This window comes from Ips typographus, linkage group LG6 (assembly GCF_016097725.1).
Source record: "Ips typographus isolate SLU linkage group LG6, UJ_Ityp_2.0, whole genome shotgun sequence".
In the NCBI taxonomy this organism is placed as follows: domain Eukaryota; kingdom Metazoa; phylum Arthropoda; class Insecta; order Coleoptera; family Curculionidae; genus Ips; species Ips typographus.
In genome coordinates this window covers 8,557,789-8,582,333 of record NC_138427.1, presented here as the reverse complement: position 1 = coordinate 8,582,333, position 24,545 = coordinate 8,557,789, and the positions used below count along the sequence as shown (strand labels likewise).

The following is a 24,545-nucleotide window of genomic DNA, read 5'->3' as shown; positions in this document are numbered from 1 at the left end:
AAATTAACGTTTAATTTGTTAGAAATTTAAAAAATGTATAGTTACAAAATACGTTAAATATTTCAAGACTTTAAAAAAAACAGTTCTGTTTAATTATTTATTGTTTTTATATTGAATTAAAAACTTTGCTTTGTGTCATAAAGAAAATAGTCCATGAGAGTTAAATTCAGGAACTCAGCAGAGGACTCCTCTATTATACCAACCAATTGGAAAGTCATATCAATCCACAAATAAAAAAATACAATTTAAACCAACCCTAAGCAAATTCCACGTCAATGACATATTGTGCCACTGTCTTTCTATTTTTTCAGAATTATCGATATTCTTTAATAAAAAATAATGAAACGCAACAAGGAAAACAAATCTAATACGTCTCAAGAAAGCCACCAAAATAGCAAGGAAATAGTTGTAAAACCGAAAAAGAAAAAACGTCGTAAGTCCCTATACGCTAATTTATTGTGGGGCTACAATACTGGAAATACCTTTTGTAGCCTTTTGGATTACCACTACCATAGCTGCTGAGTTAGGACGGGAGGAACTTTTAGCAGCCACTTTCAAGGAAATCATACTTCATTTGATGTCTCTCATTTTCCTCTCCATATGTTTGAACTTTTTATTTTGTGTTGCCTTCTATTAGACTGTATTGCTTTTAGATATTTTTAATCAAACCAATGATTCTGAATACTATTTGGCCGAATCGTTAAAAAAGGCTTTTGACGTTGAAGGTGGTTTGGCTGAGGTAGTAACTGCAGACAAATTTTGGGAGGTGATGAATGTCTAAATCTTTCCCAAAAGTGTTATATAAAAAATTTGTTGAATTTTCAGTACGTTGACGGAGTGGTTCTTGAACAGTTTTATGGAGCTGATAAGGTTGAAGAACTCCAAAAGACAAGAGGTAAGTAGAAAAAGTAATATTTGAGGATATATCACATTCTGGAAATGAAATTGATTTGTAGAAGAGCTCAAAAATGAAAATAATACTAATAATGACACTCAAGGTTTGTGAACAATTGATTTCAAAGAGTTTTCCACTATTTTGATCAGAATCTTTCATTTTGTCAAGTGTTGAATCTCTTGTGGTGTTGAATGAAAACTTTGTACTGGGAGTTCCAAGAATCAGACAGGTAATCAAGACACTTTTCTATCTTTAAATAGAAAATGTATTAAATTTCATTTAAAAGGTTAAAGTCAGGGATGATTCCTGCGAAATTCATGGATACTTCAGACGACTTTTCCTGCATTGTTACAACGCTTTTTCCACCAGTACAGAAGACACTGAAAGTTTTGGCTTAGCTGAACCCCCTGCGTATTTAATATTCATTTTGATTAACAGCTACATTTCAACCATCTTTTTTGTAGTTGGACCTACAGTGACTCTTCAATAACCAGAAGCGTCTCTTACTGGGGAACTCTAACGTCTTACTCTGGAGGAGGTTTTTTTGCCGATTTCTCAACGGAATTACCTGATACTATGGATATGCTAGATAAATTGCGGGACAATCTCTGGATAACAAGAGGAACCAGAGCCGTGTTTATCGACTTTAGCGTTTACAACGTGAACTTAAACTTGTACTGCATTTCCAAACTGGTTTTTGAGTTTCTTCCCCCTGGAGGTGTCACTCCTGGTTTCCGATTCACACCAGCCAATCTCACTCCCTTTCCTACTGGTTGGCAATGGACTTTACGTGTCCTGCTTTATTGTTTTTGTGCCTATGCCCTTTTCTGTCTGTTTGAGGAAATTAGGGAGATGGTCCACTTTAAGGGTGGCTACTTTTTGCACTTTTGGAATTACATTGATATTTCAGTGATACTGGTATTGGAAAAGACTTTAAAGAGTTCCAACTTGTTATAAGAGAATAATTTCCAGCTTACCTGTTTAATAATGGTGGGGACTGAATATATGAGGGCCGTTATGGGTTCGTACATTCAAGCCACTTTGGAAAGCCCCACTAGTTACGGCAACCTAGAAAGCGCTAGAGTTATCTACCAAGTGGTTAAAATCAGTGGGGCTGTTCTGTTGTTTATATTATTTTTGAGAACCTTTAAGTACCTGAACTTTAATAGGAGAATGTCTCAACTGAATAACACTATTAAAAAGGTGTTAATCTTGTGGTGGTTGCTAATATAATAAGTGATAACTCTGATTGTAGTGCACCAAGGATATTTTAGGGTTTTCGGTAATGTTTTTCGTGGCATACTTTGCCTACGCCGAGCTTGGTTATTTAGTTTTTGGTAGTCATGTACGTAAATTTGGTATTTTATGTTGTGTGCACCTATGACCAAAAAAAATTTAGACTGACGACTTCAGAAGCTTTGGAAAATCAATGTTTACCCTCCTAAGAACAATACTGGGTGATTTTGACTATGAAAAAATCCACAACGCAAATTGGGTGGTTGCTCCCATTTATTTCCTGACCTACATCATTTTAGTGTTCTTCATATTATTGGTAATAAGACACTTTCGATACTAGACACAGTATTGCCTAACCTTCATTTGTGTAGAATATGTTTTTGGCTATAATCAACGATACTTATGCTGACGTGAAAATCGACATAGCTATCGCACCTAAAGAGATTGAGATGAGCGAGTATTTAATGGAAAAATATCGAAAATTCTTAAAAAGATTGGGCTGTAAAGTCAAAAAGGAAAAGGAAAAACAGACTATTCTAAATACTAACATTGCCCATATCCGGGACGCTCTAGTCAAGTTAGTAGTTTAGTGTTTTCTGTATTATAATTTTGCCTTGTGGTTTGTATTACAGGCTAGATTTCGATGATAGAGAGATTGAAATGTACTTCACACGATACGATATTGATCCGTTAAAAGATTTGAAATCAGAAGATATTGAACGTTTTTTTGATAAGTTTGGTAAGACTTCATTATTACAGTTCTTCTTGATTGGGATTAGTTAATAATTTCTTTTTCTTTGACAGCTCAAGAAGAACTAGCCCGTAAAAAAGGCGAAGAGTTTATAGTGACTTGGAAAGAGTTCCAAAGACAAGACGACAAATTAGTAGAACTGGAAAACGCTTTAGTTATGGTAGGACAAAAAGTAACGGACCTAATGAGGCTAATCGAAAACATCCAAGGAGAAACCCAGAACAAGGCTCTCCAGTTGTAATCTTTAATGACACCAGAAACTATTTTTGATATGTTTATTATAAACAAAACGTATTTATATTTACATAATTTACAATCTGCGCAAAAGTAGATTTCAAATTCAGTCAAACATATTATACAATTAATAGAAAAAAATACTAATAAATCTGACTTTTGCGTGAGTACCTTATTGGCGGTGTCGCCCAGAAAAGTTGAAACAGTTGTTGCAGTTTTTCAGACTAACATAAAACATAATATAGTTAAATAAAAAACAATTCAATAACTATATAATAGTTTAGATAGATTGATATATAGTTAGGTAAAACTACATTTGTGATGAGCATTCTAAGATATCACAAAAATAATATGTGGCAACACTGGTGTAAAAATACATTTAGGGGAGGAGGAAAATGGTAAAGCTGTGTAAAATTGAAAAATAAATGCGTCACGTCTTATAACGTGCGGTGTTTGGAAAAAACTCAACCAAAATGCACAACCACGAAAATTGCCACTTTCTTTACTATCCTATCACAGTCCTAAGTATTATACAACAGTAACACTTCACTTAATCGAATAATAAAATAAATACATAAAAAAATGCGAACCGAGTGTGTAAATCCTGAATGCACGTTTGTGATTGCTACTAAATTAAGACCCCGAGAGTTTTTGTTACAAATTAATCAAATATTTTAGTTTAGTAGAAATTAATTTTTAATTCACAAATGAAATTTACAAATCTCATAGAATAAATTTTCTATAGAAATCTGTCAGGCAAAGATGAAAATGCGAAGCACCAACCATCTTTCTTCATTTTTCATTTTTCGATATTCTCAAAAGAAAGTTTTTTGACAAATTTCGAAAAAATCCAATTTGACAGATAATAACTAAGTGATTTGCATACTTCATTTGATTTAAAGTAAGTCATCAGCGTTGCCAATAAAATTGTATAAACTGAATATGATCAAAAAAATAAGTTAGATTCCAATATTGCACTAAAGAAAACAATTTTCCTAAAATTTATTAAAAAGAAAGACAAAGTGAAATATAAAAAAATAAAACTCTTTTATAAAATGTTGACTTCCTACCAGGAGAAAAATAAAGTTTGTACTTAACAATTACATCAAAAACAATGTATACTCTCGAGGTGCTTTAGGTTTTTCAGACTAAACCAACCAACTGAAAATTATCGATTACTGATTACCAAACGATAAATTAACAAACAATCCCTCCCTTTCTAAAGAATCGCACTCGGCCAAATCCTCACCATTAGAACGACAATACAGGCTAGAAGAAGCCATGTTACTGTCGATGCTGTCGTAGAAATCGGTCCTGGTGTTCCACAGAAAGGTATTGGCGGTTTGAAACTTGTGGTTTTCCGAGTCAGTGACCGTTTGCTGGATCGAGCTTTTGTCCATTAGAGAGTCGGGAAAGTCCTGTGTGTCATTTTTATACGAAGAGAGAATCCATGGAAATGGAGATTTTTCGTTTGGACGGGGCAAATTTTGGATCTGCAAAGAGAGAACTTGATAGCTTTAGCACTATATGATGTTTAGCTTAACTGTATCATTTCATTTTTATACTATTCATATACTATTATAAAAATAGTTGGAAGCTACGTAGACTAACTGAATACGTGCGACATGCAAGGATCTAGACATGCTTTATGCATTCAGGAGTGCAAATAACATTCATAACGAGACAAATAACTAACTTTTACATTGCTGTTTCATTCGCTAAAGTTATTATTTGACTTGACAGTAAAGAGTTTGCTTTTACCCTGTTCTAAAGCTGTACAAAGTAAAAGCAACTCTATGCTAAAATATGTTAATAACCTCATTGCAGAATATAAACAAAATATCTGTCTTTAATTCGCTCACCAACTCTTTTTAATTATTGTCATTTGTAGTGGCGCGTTTAATGATGTTTTTAATAATTAACCTTGAATCTGCAACAACGTCCAGACGAAGGTAAATCAAAATAACGCGGCGTTATATTTTTACGAACAGCATGCAACATGCATTCAATTAATTAAACCATTATTTGATTAAAATAAAGCTCGTTTAAAGGGTGTTGGCCACTAGAACGTGTTAATTATTTTTTTAACGATCCTAGGTAGCGGCCATTATTAGCGCTGCCACCGTATATATAATATATTAGGATCTCCTCCTAGTAGGCTTATAATTTTCGAAATTACCATATTACTTCAAGATTAAGAAAAGCCGTATCGTGGCTCGATTAATTAGTTAAAGAATTAACGATCCGTGATAGCGCTTGATTGTTTTCAGTTTCTTTAAGACCAAACCTTCAGGTTTACAATTTATGTGATTAAACTAATATTATTCCATACCAAGTTACTATAGTACTTTGTCCGTGCTGCAGGACGTTAACCAATTAATAATAATTTCACTTGAGGTTTCCCAGAAAATTATAGAAAAACTACAACAAATTAATAAAACAAACTAATTAAAAAACTTCCTATTTCAAATTAAACATCAAATAAATAAAAGGAACTTTGATGGTAACGCCAAGATAACCCGTTACGGTTCGGTGTGTTCCATAATTTCATTTATTGTTTTAAATTGATAATCAAGAGTGTAACATGCAATCCCGGTGATTTTCTTTTAAATTACGAAACCGCAACTCGGCAATGAGTGAAAAATGTTTACAAAGTGGTTAATAACTTTCCTAGAAGGATGGTTGAACCAAGTACAGATATCAATTTTAGTTAGTAGCGTAAGTGTAGTATCAAACGCTCCTTTTGAGTAAACTCTGCCCAAGCGGAACCAGAAGCGCAAGTTATAAATGTGTATAAGTGCCTATTAAAATCTATTATAATTTAAATTGAAGACTCTCCCGAGAGAGTAGACGCTGAATATTAATGTACGTAATAAATTCGTTTAAAATAAAAATATTCCATAGAAAGTATACTTATATCCATAGTTACTGTAATAACGTTGCTACTGTAATTTCACGTGCACACGGCCAATCGGAGCGAAACCAGATTTATACAACCGTAATTGCAATTCAGTGGCGCACTTCTTCTAAAATCTCCTAGTAAAATCAAAAAATTAGCACCTAACCGAAAAAACGAACAATTTAGTAAATCATCAGGTTGTATAGTAATCTAGGTTTCAAATCAAACGGCAACGCTACACCAAAAATGGGAAAAACATTCAACGATACGGAATAGTTACATAACCCGAATAAGTTACGAACGTTTGCGGTGAAACGGACTTAACTTAATCGTTGTGCTATTATTTTGTTTTATAACTATTAATTTTGTTAAGGCTGAAACCGTTAAATCGTAATTATGGGTTGCAAGTGCCCCTCTTGCCTAACCACGACTTTGTTTTAAAATTTTATTCTCTTAATAAAGGTAGCAAGTAGTTATGTCCATTATGATAAAGTAAGATACAAGCAAAAGCACATCTCATCCATAACTAGTTAGAACCAATTAGTAAATTAACACATGTTTTCATATTAAGGAAACCACTCTCATGTGTAAAATACTGTGTTAAATCTGCCTGACGTATGCGATATTTTAATCAAATTATACAGGGTGTCCCTTCGGGCACCGCATAAATAAATTACGGAGGAATTCTTCTTTATATTATGTATAAATGCGGAAAGTGAGGCTTTTCTACACGCGATCGCATCCGGCCAAATAAGTCCGGTCATGCACGGACACGTTTATAAATATCTGCAGAAAAAATATTGTTATTACAACGTGTATAGTAAAAAATACGTATTTTTGTATAGAATTTTGCGTGACAAGGTCATTCATCATGTACGGAAGCACAAAAAAATTTAAATTAAGTCACAATGGCTGCACTTCCGGGTTGCACTAAAAGCCCGTAACAAGTTAAAGTGGAACACCTGATTACATTATTGAATTTAAATTTGTATATCCATCTATAGAAAAATGTATGCAAAAACTGATACTAGGGGTCGATTTTGTCGAAAAAATATTGGTATAAGTAAATAGAGGAAAGTGAAAATAGTCCAACAATTAGTGTAACGTAATGGGAAACTGATTTTTTTTATTTGTGGATAGGCCCATTATCGACTGTATTAAGGACGGTAGTGAAAATATTCGATACCGTTTTTATACAATCAGCTACAAAAGCTTTAACTGACTAAACCCCACAAGAATGGTAAAATATGTCTTTACATTCTATTCCTTCCAAGATTAAGCAGTGCTGTCATGTAGCAAATTTTACCTTCTTTTTTTCTCTCCACTATATAATACTTTTAAGAGTTACTAAGTTGAACTGGTTGAAATCAGTTCACCACACAACTATAAAGTACCCTTTAAAACTGAAGTAATTTTCAAAACTACTCATGCACTTATTTGATCCTCTTACACTAGACGAACCCATACTACACTACACCCAGACTACTCACGTCATCTACGAACCTTTGTCAAGCCATTATACAACTAAATACACCAACGTGATGATCCCCAAAAAGCGGAAGCGTAATAAGCGACCGGTAGCAAATAAAAAAAAATATAAAGCCTCACTTACTCCGCAGGGCTCGCGTAACGAAAAAAAAACCTCCTGCTATTGATTGCTGTCTCGCCTGAAGAAACTCCATATTGAGGAAGTTGTTTTGGAGCGTACCTTTTCGTCCTTGCCGACACTCGTCCACTTTGAGGACGGCGTCTTCTTCAGTGTCCCCTGGTGCTGGACCTGTGCGCTCGTCTTGGACACTGAGTCAGAACCACGCAGCTTGCCGGAGAGGGAATCGCGCGCGGACACCAACGAATTGTTCCTGGATTTCGATATGGAGTTTTTGAGGCTGTTCCCGCTCTCGCCTCCGCTCCGATTCCTCCAGGATTGCGAGGAATGCGAACGGTGAGGAGAGTCGCCGCTACGACTGCGCGGTGCCGGGCTGTGTTTACCTGCGGGTGCGTGATGACGTATGAATATGAAGTGATTGTGTGTGTGTGTGTATGATTGGCTATAAAAGTGAATTGTGGACAAATTGTATAAAAGTCCAATTTTAAATTACCAAAACCAAGCTTTAGGAATGATGGTTTGTAGTAGTAGTTTACTTCTAGGTACTTTGAAGAAGTTGTTCAACTGTGCATCTACTGTTCTAAAATATTGCTAGTAAAATGAACACAATTGAAGCATAGTGTAGAATACATTTTCCCAAAGTTCCAAAATGGAAAAAAATTGTTGACTAGATTATTTGGTATTCCAAAGTGTTGCGTTAACAGTAAGTAATTGCTTAAATAATCATACAGACACAACTGTGACCACAAACATCTTACTGCAGTACTGATATTCAACATAAAGCCCATATGAAACTCTCCAACAAAAATCCTATTAATACATACCTAGAGGTGGTTTTGGGGCTGTATAACTTTTCAAAGGGATTTTGCTGGGTCGTCTCTTCCCCAAGCTCTCTTTGCTCCGGTTGCTCTCCGCCTGGTCGTGCGCAGACTCGGTGCTACTACTGTGGTCGATTTGCAATGTCATCATCGGCAACGGACTCATCGCCTTCATGCTCGCAGTGCTACCAATAATTAACAAAGTAGGTTAACTGGTTGGGACTTATGTGATTTAGGAGAGCGCAATAAAGCAGTGTCTCTGCTCCCAAGTAGGTGACCTTGTAAAACGTTAATCGACGCGCTAGATAATCATCTTCTTTCGCCACCGAGTTCAACGAATTTGTCTAACCGGGTCGAATTTACTAATTAGGGAGCGAGAATCAGAGTGTGGAACTTTGCAGATGAAATAACTGCTTTGCGTATGTTTGTACCTGATTTCTGTCCTGGATAAGGGCCTGGGTTCGTGCAGGTCTGGAATGATATCGGGAGAGGCGCTTTTCCCTGTTGGAGATTTGTGGATGTCTTCCAGGACTCTTACCCGAGCTTTCGTGCCTTCTAATTCGATTGTAGCATTCTCCAACTAAGTAACAAAAATCAGAATAAAATGTGAACAAACCATTTATTTTACTGTGATCTTGTATTTTTAATAAAATTCAACTAACCTCGAATCTTAAGTCTTCATTTTCTTCCACAGCCTTATCAAATTTTGACCTAAGTCCCAATTCCACATCACCAGCAGTTTCCAATTTCTGTTTCAAAACCTGTAAGTAAAAATAATTCTAAAATGGATTAAAGTAAAGCATAGGAAAGCAACGTGAATCAACCTTAGTAATTACTCCAAAAATTGGGTTTAATACTGTAGTTTTATAGGACAAAAATTCTAAAACAACAATATTATGTTTTAGGAAAGTAACTTAAAAATACTGTGGTGCTAATACTTTTCACAACTTCACTGTTTTATATTAACCTACAGACTGAGCAGTTCTTAATTTGGTTTGATTAAAATCTTTCAACACATCCAATCCTCTTTATTTGTTTGGGTCACGATTACAATAAATAATTTTAATTAAAACATCTGTTACATTAAATTATTCAAATAGTCTGGCGGTTACTGAACCAACACTGCAATAAAGAAAACGCAGTGGGTTAAGATAATATCCAAGCTTTGAGTGCAAAACCTTGTAGTTAATAATTTATGATGTAAGATATTTTGTCAGCGAAAAAATGTAGATTAAAAACTGTTTTTTATAACCTAGTGATAGGTACCTACTAAAATGTAGAACAATAAATTGAGAAAATTTCCATATTTAGAAACGAAAGCACTCAATAAAATGGAAAAACGATTTCAGATAATTAATCTTGAATTGTGTAAACTGCATTCAGGTGTAGTAAATTTAGTAGTACTGGTTTTGTAGAGTTAATAAAGTAAATGAGATTCTTGAGACTCCTTGTGAGATTGAGGTAAATTAGCGGATTTGAGGGTAGTACTAAAACCACTTCACTATGCCAATACATTCAATACTTTATTAATCTGAATAAACATAAGAGTCTTCTTTACCAGAAGACGCGAAATAAAATAGACAAAAATTGCACAATGTTACCGGAATTTTCGTACGTGGTAATTTTTCGACCTGTCAAGCATACAACCATACAACAAACCCGACCAAGGTAAAACCAGTCGGTCCAAGGTTAGCGGATAATTAAAATTAGTAATCAGAAGGTAAAAAATAAATCAATTTTCTCAACTGGAGCTGTTTTTCTGCACTTGACTTTTGCTTCGGCATTAAAATAGTACTGACCTGGGATGCAAATGGGCATCAACCAAGCGGGACGCCACATGACGTTGATATTTTTATTTATGTAATCCTGTGGATTCTGGTTTTAGTACCGGAGACTCTTTCTAGAACCGACGACAGGTTTTATAGTGTTTTTTTGCTTTTAATGCAGAAAACGAGGTGCTTTTTCACTTTTTCAGGGGCTTCTCTGGCTATTTTTGTCTTACCACCGCGATGACACAGTTTTATATCAAAGAGAATTCCATTTAAGCGATTCCCTACAGTACAAATTCAACATATCGGCTTTCCTACTTTTAAACCTATTAAGAAGGATTTGTCTGTCCGGTCACGTTTAATGCCGAGTGTCTTTTCAGTCTTAAGCGATTATTATAAGAGCATTACTTGTGACAAGTTCGGATAAATTGAACGGCTACGTTTATCTACTAGAATAACATGTTTAAAAGTCGAGTCAATAAATTGAGTTTCAACAAAATAGCCATACCGACCTCCTGTTTTGGTTTCTGGTTTTGCCACCTTTATTAAAATTGTGATCACAACGAGAGTTGTACTTTATACATTTTGCTCTTTCAAATCCCAAAACTACATTTGTCGAGAATATCAAAATTTTGGAAATAGAACATTTATAGTATTTGCCCTGTCAACTACACTAAATGTGTGAAGAAGCATTATGAATATTATCATTGTTAATTCGAATATTCCTTCTTCATAAAAAAAAACTTGTTTGTGAAAGGTTGAAAGAACAGTTTCTGTTGATGTTGTTCTTCAAATTAGTCACGTCATCAAAATATTGTTTCTTTTGGGAATCAAACCACATCATGGCGACAAAAAAAGAAATGAGTTAACCAAAAATCCACGTAAGTTATCCAGACACACTTCTAAATGTAATTAAAACCAACAAGGAAGTAGGCAACTTGAAGTAACAAATGTGACACCTCGGTGGCTTAATTTGCAATGAAAAGATCAGGTTTACTCGTTATAATTCCATTTAACCATTGAAGCTGTCTAATTATACATTCTAGTCATTTGAAAGCACACGATATTGTTGCTTTGTGGGATTTAATAATGTGAAAACCACCTCAACGATGGTTTTTAAATTTTATGTAATATTTACGGGATAACGTCGATTTACACTCAATGAAATAATGAATACTGTGATGAAACGTCAGTCATTATTGAAAGTGGAACGATCACCTTAAACTTCTTTTAATGATAGCCAGTGGGCACTGAAATAAGAGACATGATGACAAAATTATAGGGAATGTATTTGTTATTACTATTTCCAAGCAATTTAGATAATTTGTGCAATTTAAATCGAGTTTCGCAGACATACAACTCGTGTAGAAACCCTTTTGGTAATACGATCTTAATACTGCGTTATATACTTTATAGCTTCATTGTCACATACTGAAAGTAAATACCAATTTAGGTAAAAACCTCTCAAAAGTACAGTCACGTAAAGCCTCTAGCTAACACCGCTATGCCATAATCGTCCAGCGGTATTACTCAACAGATTGACGAAGTAATTGCAAATCACGGCTCATCAAAGACTTGCCGTCACGATATTAATAAATTAACTAATAAGACAACCCCCCAATTATAGAAAACGCACTTATCCAATTTTTTCAGACATGCAAACGTGAAAGTTACACGTTACCGGGCACGATGCGTCGCAAATTGTTCAAACCGTTACTTTTGATGCATAACAAATTTGGATAAAAAAGCCATAATAGTGACCTTGAATAATTTGTGGGTAAAACACTTTAGTAAGTGAAAGTGCAAAGAAATAATGTCCAATTTATTGGCCAACCAAATAAAATTCAGTATCACGATGTGAAAACATTACATGAACCTGATTTGTCAATCAAAATTCAAAAATCGATTGATGATGGTATAATTGTGGTTTGAAGAAAAGAGGAACATTTTTATTTTCAACGTTACGGCACGTTTGAAAACTTACTGACCACCGGCAATTTTTGTATTCTGTTCTCAGAACAGGAAAGACTACTAGTAAAAGCTTTCATAACATTTAAAATCTCAGTCGTAACTATCTTATCCTTTAGATTTGGATGAGGAATTATTAATGTACAAGAAAAAGAAAGGTTTAGTAAGTAAATTTTACGATACTGCAGTTTACAGCAATTTGTTTGGTAAGGGCTATATAACAGTAGAAAACTTTATTCCCACTTATTAACACTAACTGTTAAGCATGATTGTAGTTTTATGACGATGTTTTTCCTTATACTGAATGAGCATTATACGTTTCATTGACCGATTTATAGATCGTTTTGTATGTTTATTATACAAAGTTATAAATACGTTTTATGTCCATATTTCAGCAGAGCAATGATTATAAGGATACTTTTAGTTTGCCACGGTTTAATTCAGAACTGTTACAAGAGTTTTGCATTGGCCAGTACTAATACCTGACTTAGCAAAGCAAATTAATCAATTACAATTTAAAAGACAAACAAAAAAGGACACACTATAAGTGATAACAAGAGTAAGAAATTGGAAAAAAACTCACCTGATTTTGAACAGTGGACACTAAAAGATGCTTCTGAAGGACGAGCGGATCATGCTCCCGTAAAATGGCGGCAATTTTCTTGCCGTCCGGTAACGAAATTTTGGGTATCCGATCACCACCGAGCACAATGTCCAGTTCACTGCCCGAATGTCGCCGGTTCGTCCATACCGGAGGCTGTTGAGTCTGACTAGAATCTTTACGATCGGCACTTATCAATTTGAGTTTTTCGTCGCTCGCACTTTTCGCCACAAACTGCAGGTGGAGGTCGTGGATGCGCGAATTCACCTCGCCCCTCTGGGACACGATCGCCTTCAACTGTTCCTCCAAGTCGTGCTTGGCGGACAGAAGGTTCTCAAGGTCTTCTTGGAGCCGCGAGGTATGCAATCGGCCGGCAAGGACTTCCGCTTCCATTTCCGCCAACCTGTACAATCATCATCATTAAAACTTTGGTTGGTGCAACTTTGTGTAGCAGAAAATTTGAGAACAAGAGACATAATTGCTAATCATCTCTCTCTTATCATAGATGTTTAAAAAATTGAGAAATAGTTAATCTTGTTAAATGTTCAAACTGTTATAAGTACAGAACTTCTCGTCGTCAATCTAGCCTGTACATATTTCATACAAAAACAGAACTACAAAAAGACTTTAGAGTTTTTCGATTCACTTAAACGATTCCTTTCTTTAGTTAAAATTAACTGAGTCTACCGACAACAGAAATCTAACGGAAGTTATCAAATTGAATTGTTAAGTACAATCAATCAGTCAACTCGAACTAATCTAACCACCATCTCCGAATCACTTTCAAGGCTACTTAAGGCCTTCGAAACTTGGTTTCAGGAAATCGACGATGATTGGGTCAACAATTAAAACGGGTTTAGTCACTCCACAGTTTTGGCTCAAGTGCCAATCTCGTCAAATTATCCTATCGTGCCGCAATTGTAAAAGTATCAGAGCAAAAAGTGTAGGTGTGGCGCGACAACGACAGATCCGATCGAATAAAAGGAATTTAAAGGTCGGATCTCGGGTCAGACAATGACATGTGTATATTGTTATTAAATTAACTGCACCGAGAGTGCAACGACATTTAAATGTTTGCCTATTTTTATTGTATGCACACATCCAGTCATTCGGCGAGGAGAGATACAGATTGTTCTCGGAAACATAAATTAGTGTTTCTATTTTTTTTTAGTCCGAACGACATAATGGGATGTGGAGAACAGTTAGAACAGTTCTAATTTAATTTTTATGACCGTAATTGCGCTCACTAGTTTACCGGCACGTGAAAAATTCCCATAAATTAAGGTCAACATTTACGATTGTTCCAAATCAATCTTAAAATTCAGTGAATAATCAGAGAATTTTTCTAATAAGTCATTTTACACGTGGCTACTTGTACACTTACAACATTTACAGGTCAATAACAATCATTTTATTTTTGTACTCAACCGTTATATCCTTTATAAGTTCACTTAAACACTAAATTGCTTTACTATTCTCGTATACGGTTTTACAGTTGTGATACTTTTACAATAACTATCGACCTCTCGTAAGGTTTTATAAAAGGCTTGCTGAATATTACTATTTTTAGGTTAGTTTAAGTATCAGTATGCTTTTAGTTCATATTTACTGCAAGGTAAGCAGTTGAAAAGGGTTGAAAAATACAAATACCTGATGGAACAAGATGGATTGTAGAAGGATTTGAAACTTAGACGTTAAAAGCGCAATCCATAAAAAGACTGAAGGCATTTGAAATGTGGACTGATAGAGTCACAAATGATAAAGTACTAAGAATAATAGGATACGGAAAAACTGATGACAAGCCTCTAAGTAAGAAAAACGGCATAATAATCATGCAGAGAAGAATAAAGGATAATGAGGAATATCAGAGAGAGTATTAGCCTCAGTTTTGATCAGTTGTTTCACGTTGCAAGAGATAGGAAAGCGTTTAGGAAAGTGAACGCCAATCTTCATTAAGAAATATGAAGAAAAGAGATACTAAAACTTACCGATCCAGCAAAAGATCACGTTCCTGCCTAAGTTGCCTAACGTCATCAGCGGACGAATGGAACAAAGCTCGTTGGAAATTATCATCAGGATCCCCAAAAGGCGTTTGATCCCTAAGAGTACCCTGCAAAGCCTCCACCTCATCTTTCAAGCGAGTGCCTTTCCGATGGATTATATCCAGAAGATTCCACAATTCGTCTTCCGTATCATCAGTCTCGCTAGCACCTAAAAAAACGCCATTACAGTAAGTTCAATGACTCAAAGAAGGTTGATTGTTAAGACATACCAGTGGCGGAGGTGGACGTAGGCACGGTAGAAGAAGCACTGTGAGTTTCTTTACTGGACGCTTCGGTGCTGAACCCCGAGTCCTGGACGGCGGACGTGGAGCACCCAGTCGTGGAGTCGGCTCCGTTCTTTTTTTCCTTACTAGAAATGCTACCCAGTTTTTTTCGCACACGGATGCCGGGCGTCCAATCACCTGGCCGAATGGATATGGGAATGTTAGAGTGATGTAGATGATGACCTTTAATGTAATGAAGATGTTTATTATTAACCAAGACAAAGTAGAACAATCATATTGTTATTTATACAGAAATTCTACCAGAGGAACAATGTACAAAACGATTTAACATCTGAAAGTTATTCTGGTTAACTTGAGAAAATTAGAGTCTTTTACATACATCCAAAAGATTAAAAACTACTGAACCAGCGGTAATTCGGTTATATCTGGTAGAAGAAAAAACTATTAGCAGATATATTAACAGAAACCATCACTGAGGTTATTATTCAGATTATGATCATTGAATAAGTCTTTGGAGAAGAGAAAGTACTTTTTCCAACCACTGCTTTGTCAAATGTTTCAAATACAGCTCAGGTATTACATTTTGCACTCCAGGCGGCGCAATAAGTGCATAATCAAAGGCCAAGCTAGAGCAGTTGATCAAGAAACTATCGCTTTTTGGAGTATTTTTGAACTGATGTACCTGTCATGGTCGCCGGAGTGGATGCCACCTGTTGGTGTAGCTTGGAGCGCAGGTTGGGGAAAGTTTCCATGACAAGGTCGCGGAACTCGAGCAGCGCACCCACCTCGTGCTGCAGCTCCTGGAGCGCCACCAGCGACTTGGCCTGCTCGTTGATGAGGTAGTGGAACGGCCCAGCGGGCTGGTGCGGGCGCCCACCGAGGCACTCCACGCCATGGCCCACGCCCTCGTGGTCCACGGACTCAGACTCCTAGAAATAAAAAAGGTCACATTACATGTAGAAAAGCAGATCGTAGTACAATAATAATTGAGGTAGTATGAAAGTCAAAATTGAATAGAGTGACTAAACCAGTAATGAACACTTATATTATGTAGCCCTCAGAAGTTAAATTAAGAGAATTTATACCCACAATATGTCATTGAATAAGAACCTATGTCAGTATTAGATACCAAAGGTTATTTTCTTACAAGCCATACAATAGACTTGCTTTCAATTATGAGTAATGTAGTCTCTTTCAAACACAAAGTAAGACAGTTATTATTATATGCATTATGTAATTATTGTAGAAACAATAGTAACAATATGTATTTCATTGTATTTTTACAAAAGGAGTAAAAGGTTTTTGTTAATGTAGGTGTAGGAAATCCTACTAAGAACACTAATTTGATCCATGCATTTGTCGAAATCGAGAAACTTCAAAAAGTAGCAATCTTCCAAAGAGAGACTAATTTTAAGCTAAGTGAGCGGTTACAGCAGAAACTTATTCTTCTTATTTTGAGCAATTCTCACTAAGCTTTTACTCATCTTCTAGTGACAGGTATTCTGTTCTTCTTGTAAATTCACTGTATTCTTGCATTAAATCATAAATACATTTTATAATTAAAATCAATGTGTATGATTAGCTTTCGAGCTGTACAGTTCGTTAACAAATCCATCGAGTGATTGCGGAATTCCTTCGAATATCAAATGACTCACCGATTACGTATTAAGGTCGTGGATTAACGCAACATAAAATGACGTAGGACGGCATTTACCCAGTCTAATAGAAACAATACATGCTGATGTAAGATATATCAGTCAGCTAACGTTTTTTCATTTAGTCTTAAAAAATGTAAAAGTGATTACTTTATGAAGTCACGCACAACACATGTTCTTTTGGTTAAACATGGTAAAAGTTTATATGCATTTTTATTGCCATTGATACAACTCAAAGTCGCATTAATAGCGTAGGTAGGTGGGTTTTAAATCTTTAAGATGCTTAACCAGGTGTGGTAGGTGCATAATAAGAGAAAATCTTTTAGGAATTTTCATTCTACCGTGTCAGTATAAGTAATCAGTTTTATGGGGTATAACAAACACTTTTCGGTTGCATTCACCAGATGCCTCAACAAAATTTCACCGGTCTACGTATGCTTATACGAAATTAGGTAGAATTGAGTTTGCATAAACTGTATCGCAAGATGGTTAATTGGTCGATTGCACTAGCAAATCTGGGTGAGAGCCACCAATTACCAGTAATAACGCATCCAAAGTAATTGGAATGAATGTGAAACCTACGCCGGACGTAAAATGTTCAATTTTTATTAATTCAGTTCGAAGTTTATTAGGTTCTGTAGCAATCAACACGCACACAAGTGCATTGAGTCAGGAAATGTCAATTACAATTTTACAATCCAGTTATCTCTGAGTGTTTCAAGACTGGATCTTCCGGTAAAAGATAACTTATGAAAAAGATGCAAAATAGTCATATTTATTTAAAAATTTGTGCGGGAAGAACTTGCTTTTCGATTTTGTTCGGAGAAATATACGTGGAAATATCCGATGTCGCTGTATTAAAATAGTGCAAAACTGCAATAAGGTAAAGTAAGACAAAAAAATGATTTTGGTACAAACTGTGTAGGAAACTTTTCAGATAAACTATTTTTAGAAATGTTATGAGGTGCACTTAGCCTGATAATGCTAGATTACTGTCATAGACTGGTCGTTCATACTGATAATAGACTAATCTGCGTTTATGCCCCGATAATATAAGATGTTACTAACTGTATGTTTTTCATAGTTACTAACAATCATTTTCTGCGTTAATAACAGATTAAAATACATAGAAATTAATAGTATATTCTTGAGTAATAAAAATAAACATAAAATCCGGATTTAGTCCCTATCCAAGTAAAAGATCAGATTATTAGGTCAGTTAAAAAATCCGTACTTTTCATTGTTAATACATTTTGAAGCAGCAACAAGTGGTTTTCCTTCATGTTATCATAAAAAGCCAGACGATGACATTGAATAAGTAATTTTTTGTCTACCCACAAAAATATAACATGAAGATAGAAGATGTATCATTGAACCAGACCGGCATACAATAAAAGGCCGGAAACATGAAAATACACAATTTAACTGACAAATAGCCTAAAGGAAAAGTAAACAGAACATGACAGGAAAGAAACGGTTCACCTATCATTTTACCTACGGAGCAAAACAAATCTGAGCAATTTACATCAATGAAGGCCTTAAACTGCGATTATTACCGACTGTAATCGCCGCCAATTACCCCCATAGCTAATAAACACGCTGCGGCTCTATTAAACATCTCATAAATAGGCGGACAAGAGGAGATGCCGACGCTGCTGGTTATACTCATATAACAGTACCACTCGATGTAATTGGGGCAGTACGGTACTGCGTTGAGTTTTGCAGCACGCAATAGAATACCAAAATTACCGCGTACTTCGTTAATGAGCCAATCAAACACCTAGTGATACGCTGAAGAGCAGGTTCCACAGTCGTAGCCCTGGCCTACTTTATGGGGGGCGAATCACTTGAGCAGGTTGATTTTCATCAAGGTTCATTCAGTTTATAATCATTTAAACGATAATAAGTCAACTCAAATTGACTTTTGCTGTAAAACATCTTGAATGAAATTCTAAAAGTTTTATTGGACTCTTATACTACCTACAAGTCCAGCTAGATCGATAAGATCAGCTGTTTTCGTGTTAAACGCTGTAAGAAAAATAGTTGCCTTGTTTTATCGGGTCATAAACATTTTAATCTGATAATCTTAAAGATAGTAATGTTGTCTTAAGGATGTATTCATACACGTCAAAGTAAAAAGGATTGACATTTCAAGCAAAATTAATATTAATATCTGATTGAAGATGTGTTATAATGATGAAGTGGTAATAATGATTTTTGCTGTATTGACATAAAAACGTACCAATTATATAGAAATTTGTTGATTTCTGAATAAATTTAGACTTTATACTAGCAAATCTGGATTGGATAAGGCAAAACTACAACAGGATCACATTGTGCCAAAGTCATATTTTATTTTTTTCAAGGTGTATTTTTATTGCACTACCACTGCTTTTATGGGTTTGCGGTATTTTGACCTTATACAGGGTCTCATAAGCACTCAAGAGGACTGTGTCATTCTTTAGATTGAAAGATGCCGATTTGACAGTTTTGATACAAATATCATTAAGAAAATTGTCTGGATCCGTTGCTATTAACGGTCAAAGAAGCTCTAGAGCAAGTTCAAAATGCCTTCAAACCTTCAAAACAGTCTAGAAGCTTTCAAAAGCTTGTTACTGCAAATTGTTGTATCTACAACAAAAGTATAAATGAGGCTTATGATTAGACTGTTAAAACAGACTAGAACTAGAATAATAATAACCAATATAATAATTAATATTACTATTAATTATAATTACTGACTAATTTCAAAGCCAGAATGGAAATTCCAACTTTAAGTCCAGTTAGATTGCCACAATAGCCCTTTGTGCTTAGTTAGTAAAGTGATGAAGTTTTCTTAATTTCATAATCAAAGATTATTTAACACAAAGTGTGTGGTAATCCTAACTTTGATGTGAATGAAAACACCCCTTCATGTCACTTTAGTATACAATGACTCTGCTTTCCTTTATGATATAATAAAAGTAAGAATCTTCCTTAGAGACATTAGAGTAAATAACCCTCGAAACTAAAGTTATAAGGTTTCCAGGAAAGTCTGCAAACTGCACTTAATGTGCAAATTTATTATACAGTGGTGAAAGAAAGCACTTTTCAGAAACGTAATTTATAGTTACAGAAATACTCAAATCTTACAGTAGGGACGAATTTACCTGCTTATAGCAAAAAAAGTTTTAATTAATTATGCCTGCTTTTAAAAACTGATTGAATCATAAATCAATGAAGAAAGCCTGGCTAACTAAGAAAAGAGCAATATTTATTTAAAACAAAAAGTAACCTTGTAAAATTATACTTCAATATCTTCATTAGTTAAAACCAGGATACAAGCAGTTTGTAAAACGTAAATTAAGGAAGAGACTTTAAATTTAAAACAATGACCAAGGTTGCCAAATTATTATAAAAGAAATATTAAAAATTACGTTTATCATTTACTGGCAAATTTCAATTTTTTTTTCTCTAGGTTTTCCTTATTTGAAGCACGTGACATTCCAACTCGTTCGTCCATTGCACGTCCAAATTTAGCTTGACCTTTCCCGCTGGCCATTTAATAATAATTAATGAAGCCGCAACTCATAATCAACAAAGGCGAATTTCTATTTTTAAATCTACTATATACTATACAATATAAGAGTGAAATCGCACGGTTGAACTTGTCCCGTGTAGTAAAAATGTAAATATTTGTATACCAGAATTGAAATCTGGGATTTGCATAATATTAAACTCAGCTAACAAAACCTACAAGTGTTGAAGAGGAAATAGTTATTAATGTAAATGGCTCAAAATAACAACTTGACACACCCATTTTAGTCGAGTGTTAAAAAGTTGCTTTATCGACCACTAGTATGTTAAACGATGTGTTTTACGACTGATTATACTTCAATCGTTTTTATTTAGCATACAAACGGTCGCTGTCCATTACCTAGGTTAAGTGAATAATTAGGTTGTACATTTATGCTACTTGGCAATGCTTAACCATCCATTGAACCTATTGATGTCGTACATGAAAAATGCAAACACATTTTTTACTGAAAAGTGACCGACAATTAAGTGAAGCCATTAACGAAGAAAGGCGAGAAAGTTTTAACCCGTCAAGAACCATCAGATCACCATGGGAAGATTTTTTCGACGTAAATGTGCGGCTTACCAGATTATCATCTTTTATAATAATTACCACCTTTGCTGTGAAAGGGAGAAATAAAAATTGAAGGAGAAAAAAATATCCGAATCGAAACCTAGTTTCAATGAAATAGAAAAAAATTTACGTCGTTAATTAATCGGTACATTCCTCGTTAAATGATAAAGTGGCCTTCTGCAGTCGAGGCGATTCACTTAATCCAACGAATTCAATTAGTTCCATTAAATCGCCATCTTTACGGCTGCAAATTGTTGTACTTGTAAAGCGACCGGCTAATTTCTTGTCAGACGAACAAACTGCAAACAGAAAACTTATCCATGTACATGGTACATGTCTGTAAAGCTTTGCGATGATGTGCTGCCATTTCCTAGTTGCAGACCTCCCATGTGGTTATTAATAGTAGATTAAATCAACTTAGTTGTAGATAATATAGTATTTCAACAATATAATTAGAACTAGGGTTTAACGGAAGTCTTAAAAACACGTTATGCACAAAAAGTAGTTTGTACATATTGATTTGATTGATCAAGTAAAAATAGGAAAAATATGGATACTAAAATTATTGTGACAATTTTATTCAGAGTTGCTGTATACCTTCGCAACAGAACTAGAAGGTAGCAAACAGTTTTTGATAAATTTTTGTATCAGCAAAACTATTTAAGTTCAAACTGACTAGTAAGTGTTAACTTCAACTAAAACAAATGTTTTGTATTATGTATTGTGTCTATTGAAGTAATACTGATAACGATAAAAACAATGCGCATTCAGTTTGATTCGTACGTCCATTGTTTTATATAAATTTGCCTTTATCTTAATTTATCCATTGCACATAAAATACAATGTCAATGAATGGATATTTAGCAAAGTAAGTAACATGTGCAGCATTTGCGTGAATCGCAGCACTGTTTCTAGTTTGTGATTCGTCGAAAAGCTGAAAGCTGCTTTTTTTTTTTAAACTGTGGCATTATGTATGTAGACATAGCACTGTATGATCACTGAGTGCCTATCTGCACTGTACCTAACTGAATACGTTTATTTAAGTAAATATCTTGGACAGAAATCCATTATTTTCAATCTCAGAAACCAGACGATAATTCAAGCTTAAGTGTCCAACACAATCAATGTAACTGTTATTCAGCAACAAATCAAAGGAATTAGACAAAACTAGCAGTAATCTTGACAGTAATGCTTGAAAATCTTTGAATTAAATTTTATTAAGTAATAGTCAACGCAGTTAGATAAACACTTAATTTATACACGTGTCGATTTATCTTAAGTCTAACTCAAATCAAGTGGTTCCAACTTTAGGTTTTCTGTTATTTTCCTTCCTTTCCTTTTTATTTTATTTTTTCACATCATAAAAAATTACTCAAACGTCACAAGTCTAATTGGCAACATTGTATATTTTAATGAGAATTGTTTATTCTAATGGAACACCTCACGATTGTTTTCACTGATTTGTAAACCTTGACGTAATTGATATCACACCGCAATTTATAATAAATTTTTCACTTCAATCATAAAAACAATAGTTTTTCAAGTGTTTTTTTTTATCTTAGTTTAATCCTTTACGTTTATACCTGCGCCTAATCAGCAAGTCTAAAAATGGAAATTATACTTTTCCTTCTACTTGTTGTGCAAGCATCCACCCCACATCCAAGCAAATAACTCGATTATGCATAGTTCATCCTTAAGTACTCACAAAAAGTAAAAGCGGTCTGACTGTTTTTAGTCTGCTGGAATACAAACAGCTTTCCTAATCACCATATTCAAGTCCCCACATGGAATTAATCGACGAACTTAACCTACATAACATATTCGTACAGTTGTTTGAGACATTAACAGTTCGGAGAAACATTAAAATCGAAAACGAGTGACCGAAAGAGAAAAAATTTACATTCAGCCAAACAGTTGAGGCGGTTCATAGAAAGTGGTGACCTAGGCACCGTTCTTAGTATCATATTGTTAAACAAAACACAACTGATGCATATGTGCACACAATTTATGGAAAGCCTGATGGCTTTTAGGTGCGACAGGTGAGACTATCGTACTCAATGGAAAGAGAAATTAAATGTTTGCAAGGCTATTCATCCTTGAAATTGTTCCGTTTGAATTTAAAGAAACTGAAAAAGTTTACAATTGAAAGTTTATGTTTGTTCGAATCATTTTACGCGATGTTTTATCTCTTTCCTCGCCATAGAAGAATAGTGTCACCGTTACATTTCCTTTTAATGATGAATCAATATGGTGGGCGAAACCTCTGGAGGTTAAGCAACCACATAACCCTATTTAGGTTGTATGACGTTTCTAATTTTCTCTTGGACCCTGCCTCGTTGCTACAAAACAAATTGCAGACTGGCTGGTTGGTTTACGAACTACAGTTGTCTTCTTTGGAGCCGGTCGTGTCTCGATTAAAGGCAAAAATATGATCGTATTGACCTCGTCTGCGACCCACCGGTTGATTCGGACTTGCGTAGGACTCAGAGTTCGCTACTTTTTGACTTTATTCGGGCAGTACTGCTACGAGTTTCAAATTATGTTCAGCATTAGCAAACCTTCATGTCAATTATCCTAAATAGAATCGACCATCCGGTTTTTAGACAGTTATATCTAAGTAATGTTAATTGCTCCCAAAGTTTATAATAATCTTCTGTACATTTAACTAAACTTACTTACAAATGCCAATGAGGGTGATGAGAATTTCGACAGTTTGATTTAGTATTATGCCATTAAAAGGCCACAATCTATTACAAATAACTCGAATAATTGAAAGTTACGTTACTGAAACCGTTTACAGTATTATGCCCAAATAAATGGTAATAATTGTTTAACCGATCTAACCTAACTTAAAACTCTAAAACGATTTACAAAAAAGGAAAAAGCTAGAACTAGAGCATCCTATCCTAAATTAAATTCTCGAGAAGGGTAACCTAAAGATAAAATCTGACCATACACTCTCCAGGAATAATCACATTGAGAAGTAAAAGATAAAACGACGCTATGAAGCTGAAAAATTGGGGGTTAAAATCAAGAATAGTATTCTGGCTGTAAAACCCATGATGCATGTCTCATATTGTGGCCAAAAATGCACATACAACTGCAGACCTGCTTGGGAATTACATGTGCCATACTCGTTACTCCAACAGAAAGAATAGCCCCAGTCCCTTGCCAATTCAGGTCAAAAAACAGGGTTTTAATAGGCACGAATAAGAACAAAAACACCTTGAGTTGCTTGCCAAAGCACGAAGGCATTAAGGAAATTATATAACCGATACATTGCCAAAAGTTCGGACTGGCAAGTAGCCACTTAGGACAGTTAATGGGAACTATGCAAGGGAATAGAAATCTCTTCCATTATCTTACTTTGACTTAGATTGCTTTCTTTAAGTTCTTCTGGACTTCAGGTCCTTCTTCAGGAAGTCTTCTTGGAAAAAGCTTTGGAGGTGACAACTTGACTACTAAAGTATCTCAATCAAGCTTCTTCAAGAAATCTAAGTAAATTTTTGGTTTCTTCTCTTTTGGCATCATCCCATTATTAAAAAAAAAAACAAGTTAAAAACAATTTTAATCAAATAAACGTCCTAACCCTTTTCTTTTGTTATTTAAATCACTTCATCAAACTTGAAGTGTTTCTTCACCAACAATACAGTCACTTGCAGTGTTATTTTGATCCTCGCTCTCTAAATTTAGTAAT

At 34.9% G+C, this 24,545-nt stretch overlaps 2 protein-coding genes across 5 annotated transcripts in view; one reads left to right on the top strand and one right to left on the bottom strand.

Moving 5' to 3' along the window:
* Window positions 1-115: 115 nt before the first annotated feature.
* On the top strand, window positions 116-3,283 carry LOC145730418 (polycystin-2-like protein 2). Its single transcript, XM_081981621.1, has 14 exons — window positions 116-433; window positions 492-602; window positions 654-766; window positions 826-895; window positions 957-998; window positions 1,045-1,124; window positions 1,182-1,306; window positions 1,360-1,813; window positions 1,868-2,098; window positions 2,151-2,240; window positions 2,295-2,447; window positions 2,503-2,708; window positions 2,764-2,870; window positions 2,936-3,283. The coding sequence occupies exons 1-14, from the start codon at window positions 340-342 to the stop codon at window positions 3,121-3,123; spliced, it is 2,064 nt and encodes a 687-aa protein (XP_081837747.1). The 5' UTR covers window positions 116-339; the 3' UTR covers window positions 3,124-3,283.
* Window positions 3,144-24,545, bottom strand: part of jvl (javelin-like) — a 40,520-nt gene continuing 19,118 nt past the window's right edge. For 2 of the 4 annotated variants that reach the window (XM_081981615.1, XM_081981616.1), the window contains exons 2-10: window positions 15,747-15,993; window positions 15,050-15,286; window positions 14,766-14,988; window positions 12,760-13,180; window positions 9,102-9,200; window positions 8,871-9,019; window positions 8,446-8,624; window positions 7,724-8,004; window positions 3,144-4,609 (exon numbers count right to left, since the gene is read on the bottom strand). In XM_081981615.1, the coding sequence (XP_081837741.1) occupies window positions 4,292-4,609; window positions 7,724-8,004; window positions 8,446-8,624; window positions 8,871-9,019; window positions 9,102-9,200; window positions 12,760-13,180; window positions 14,766-14,988; window positions 15,050-15,286; window positions 15,747-15,993 (2,154 nt within the window). In that variant the 3' untranslated portion in view covers window positions 3,144-4,291. Of the gene's footprint in view, window positions 4,610-7,627; window positions 8,005-8,445; window positions 8,625-8,870; window positions 9,020-9,101; window positions 9,201-12,759; window positions 13,181-14,765; window positions 14,989-15,049; window positions 15,287-15,746; window positions 15,994-24,545 lie in introns of all 4 variants that reach the window. The other 2 variants (XM_081981617.1, XM_081981619.1) reach the window with 2 other exon arrangements.

Bases quoted from the DNA above. Each gene is read 5' to 3' on its own strand.
- LOC145730418 (XM_081981621.1), top strand. From the start codon at position 340: ATGAAACGCAACAAGGAAAACAAATCTAATACGTCTCAAGAAAGCCAC. The intron at 767-825 runs GTGATGAATGTC...TTGAATTTTCAG, and splicing joins CTGCAGACAAATTTTGGGAG to TACGTTGACGGAGTGGTTCT. The intron at 2,709-2,763 runs GTTAGTAGTTTA...TTTGTATTACAG, and splicing joins ATCCGGGACGCTCTAGTCAA to GCTAGATTTCGATGATAGAG.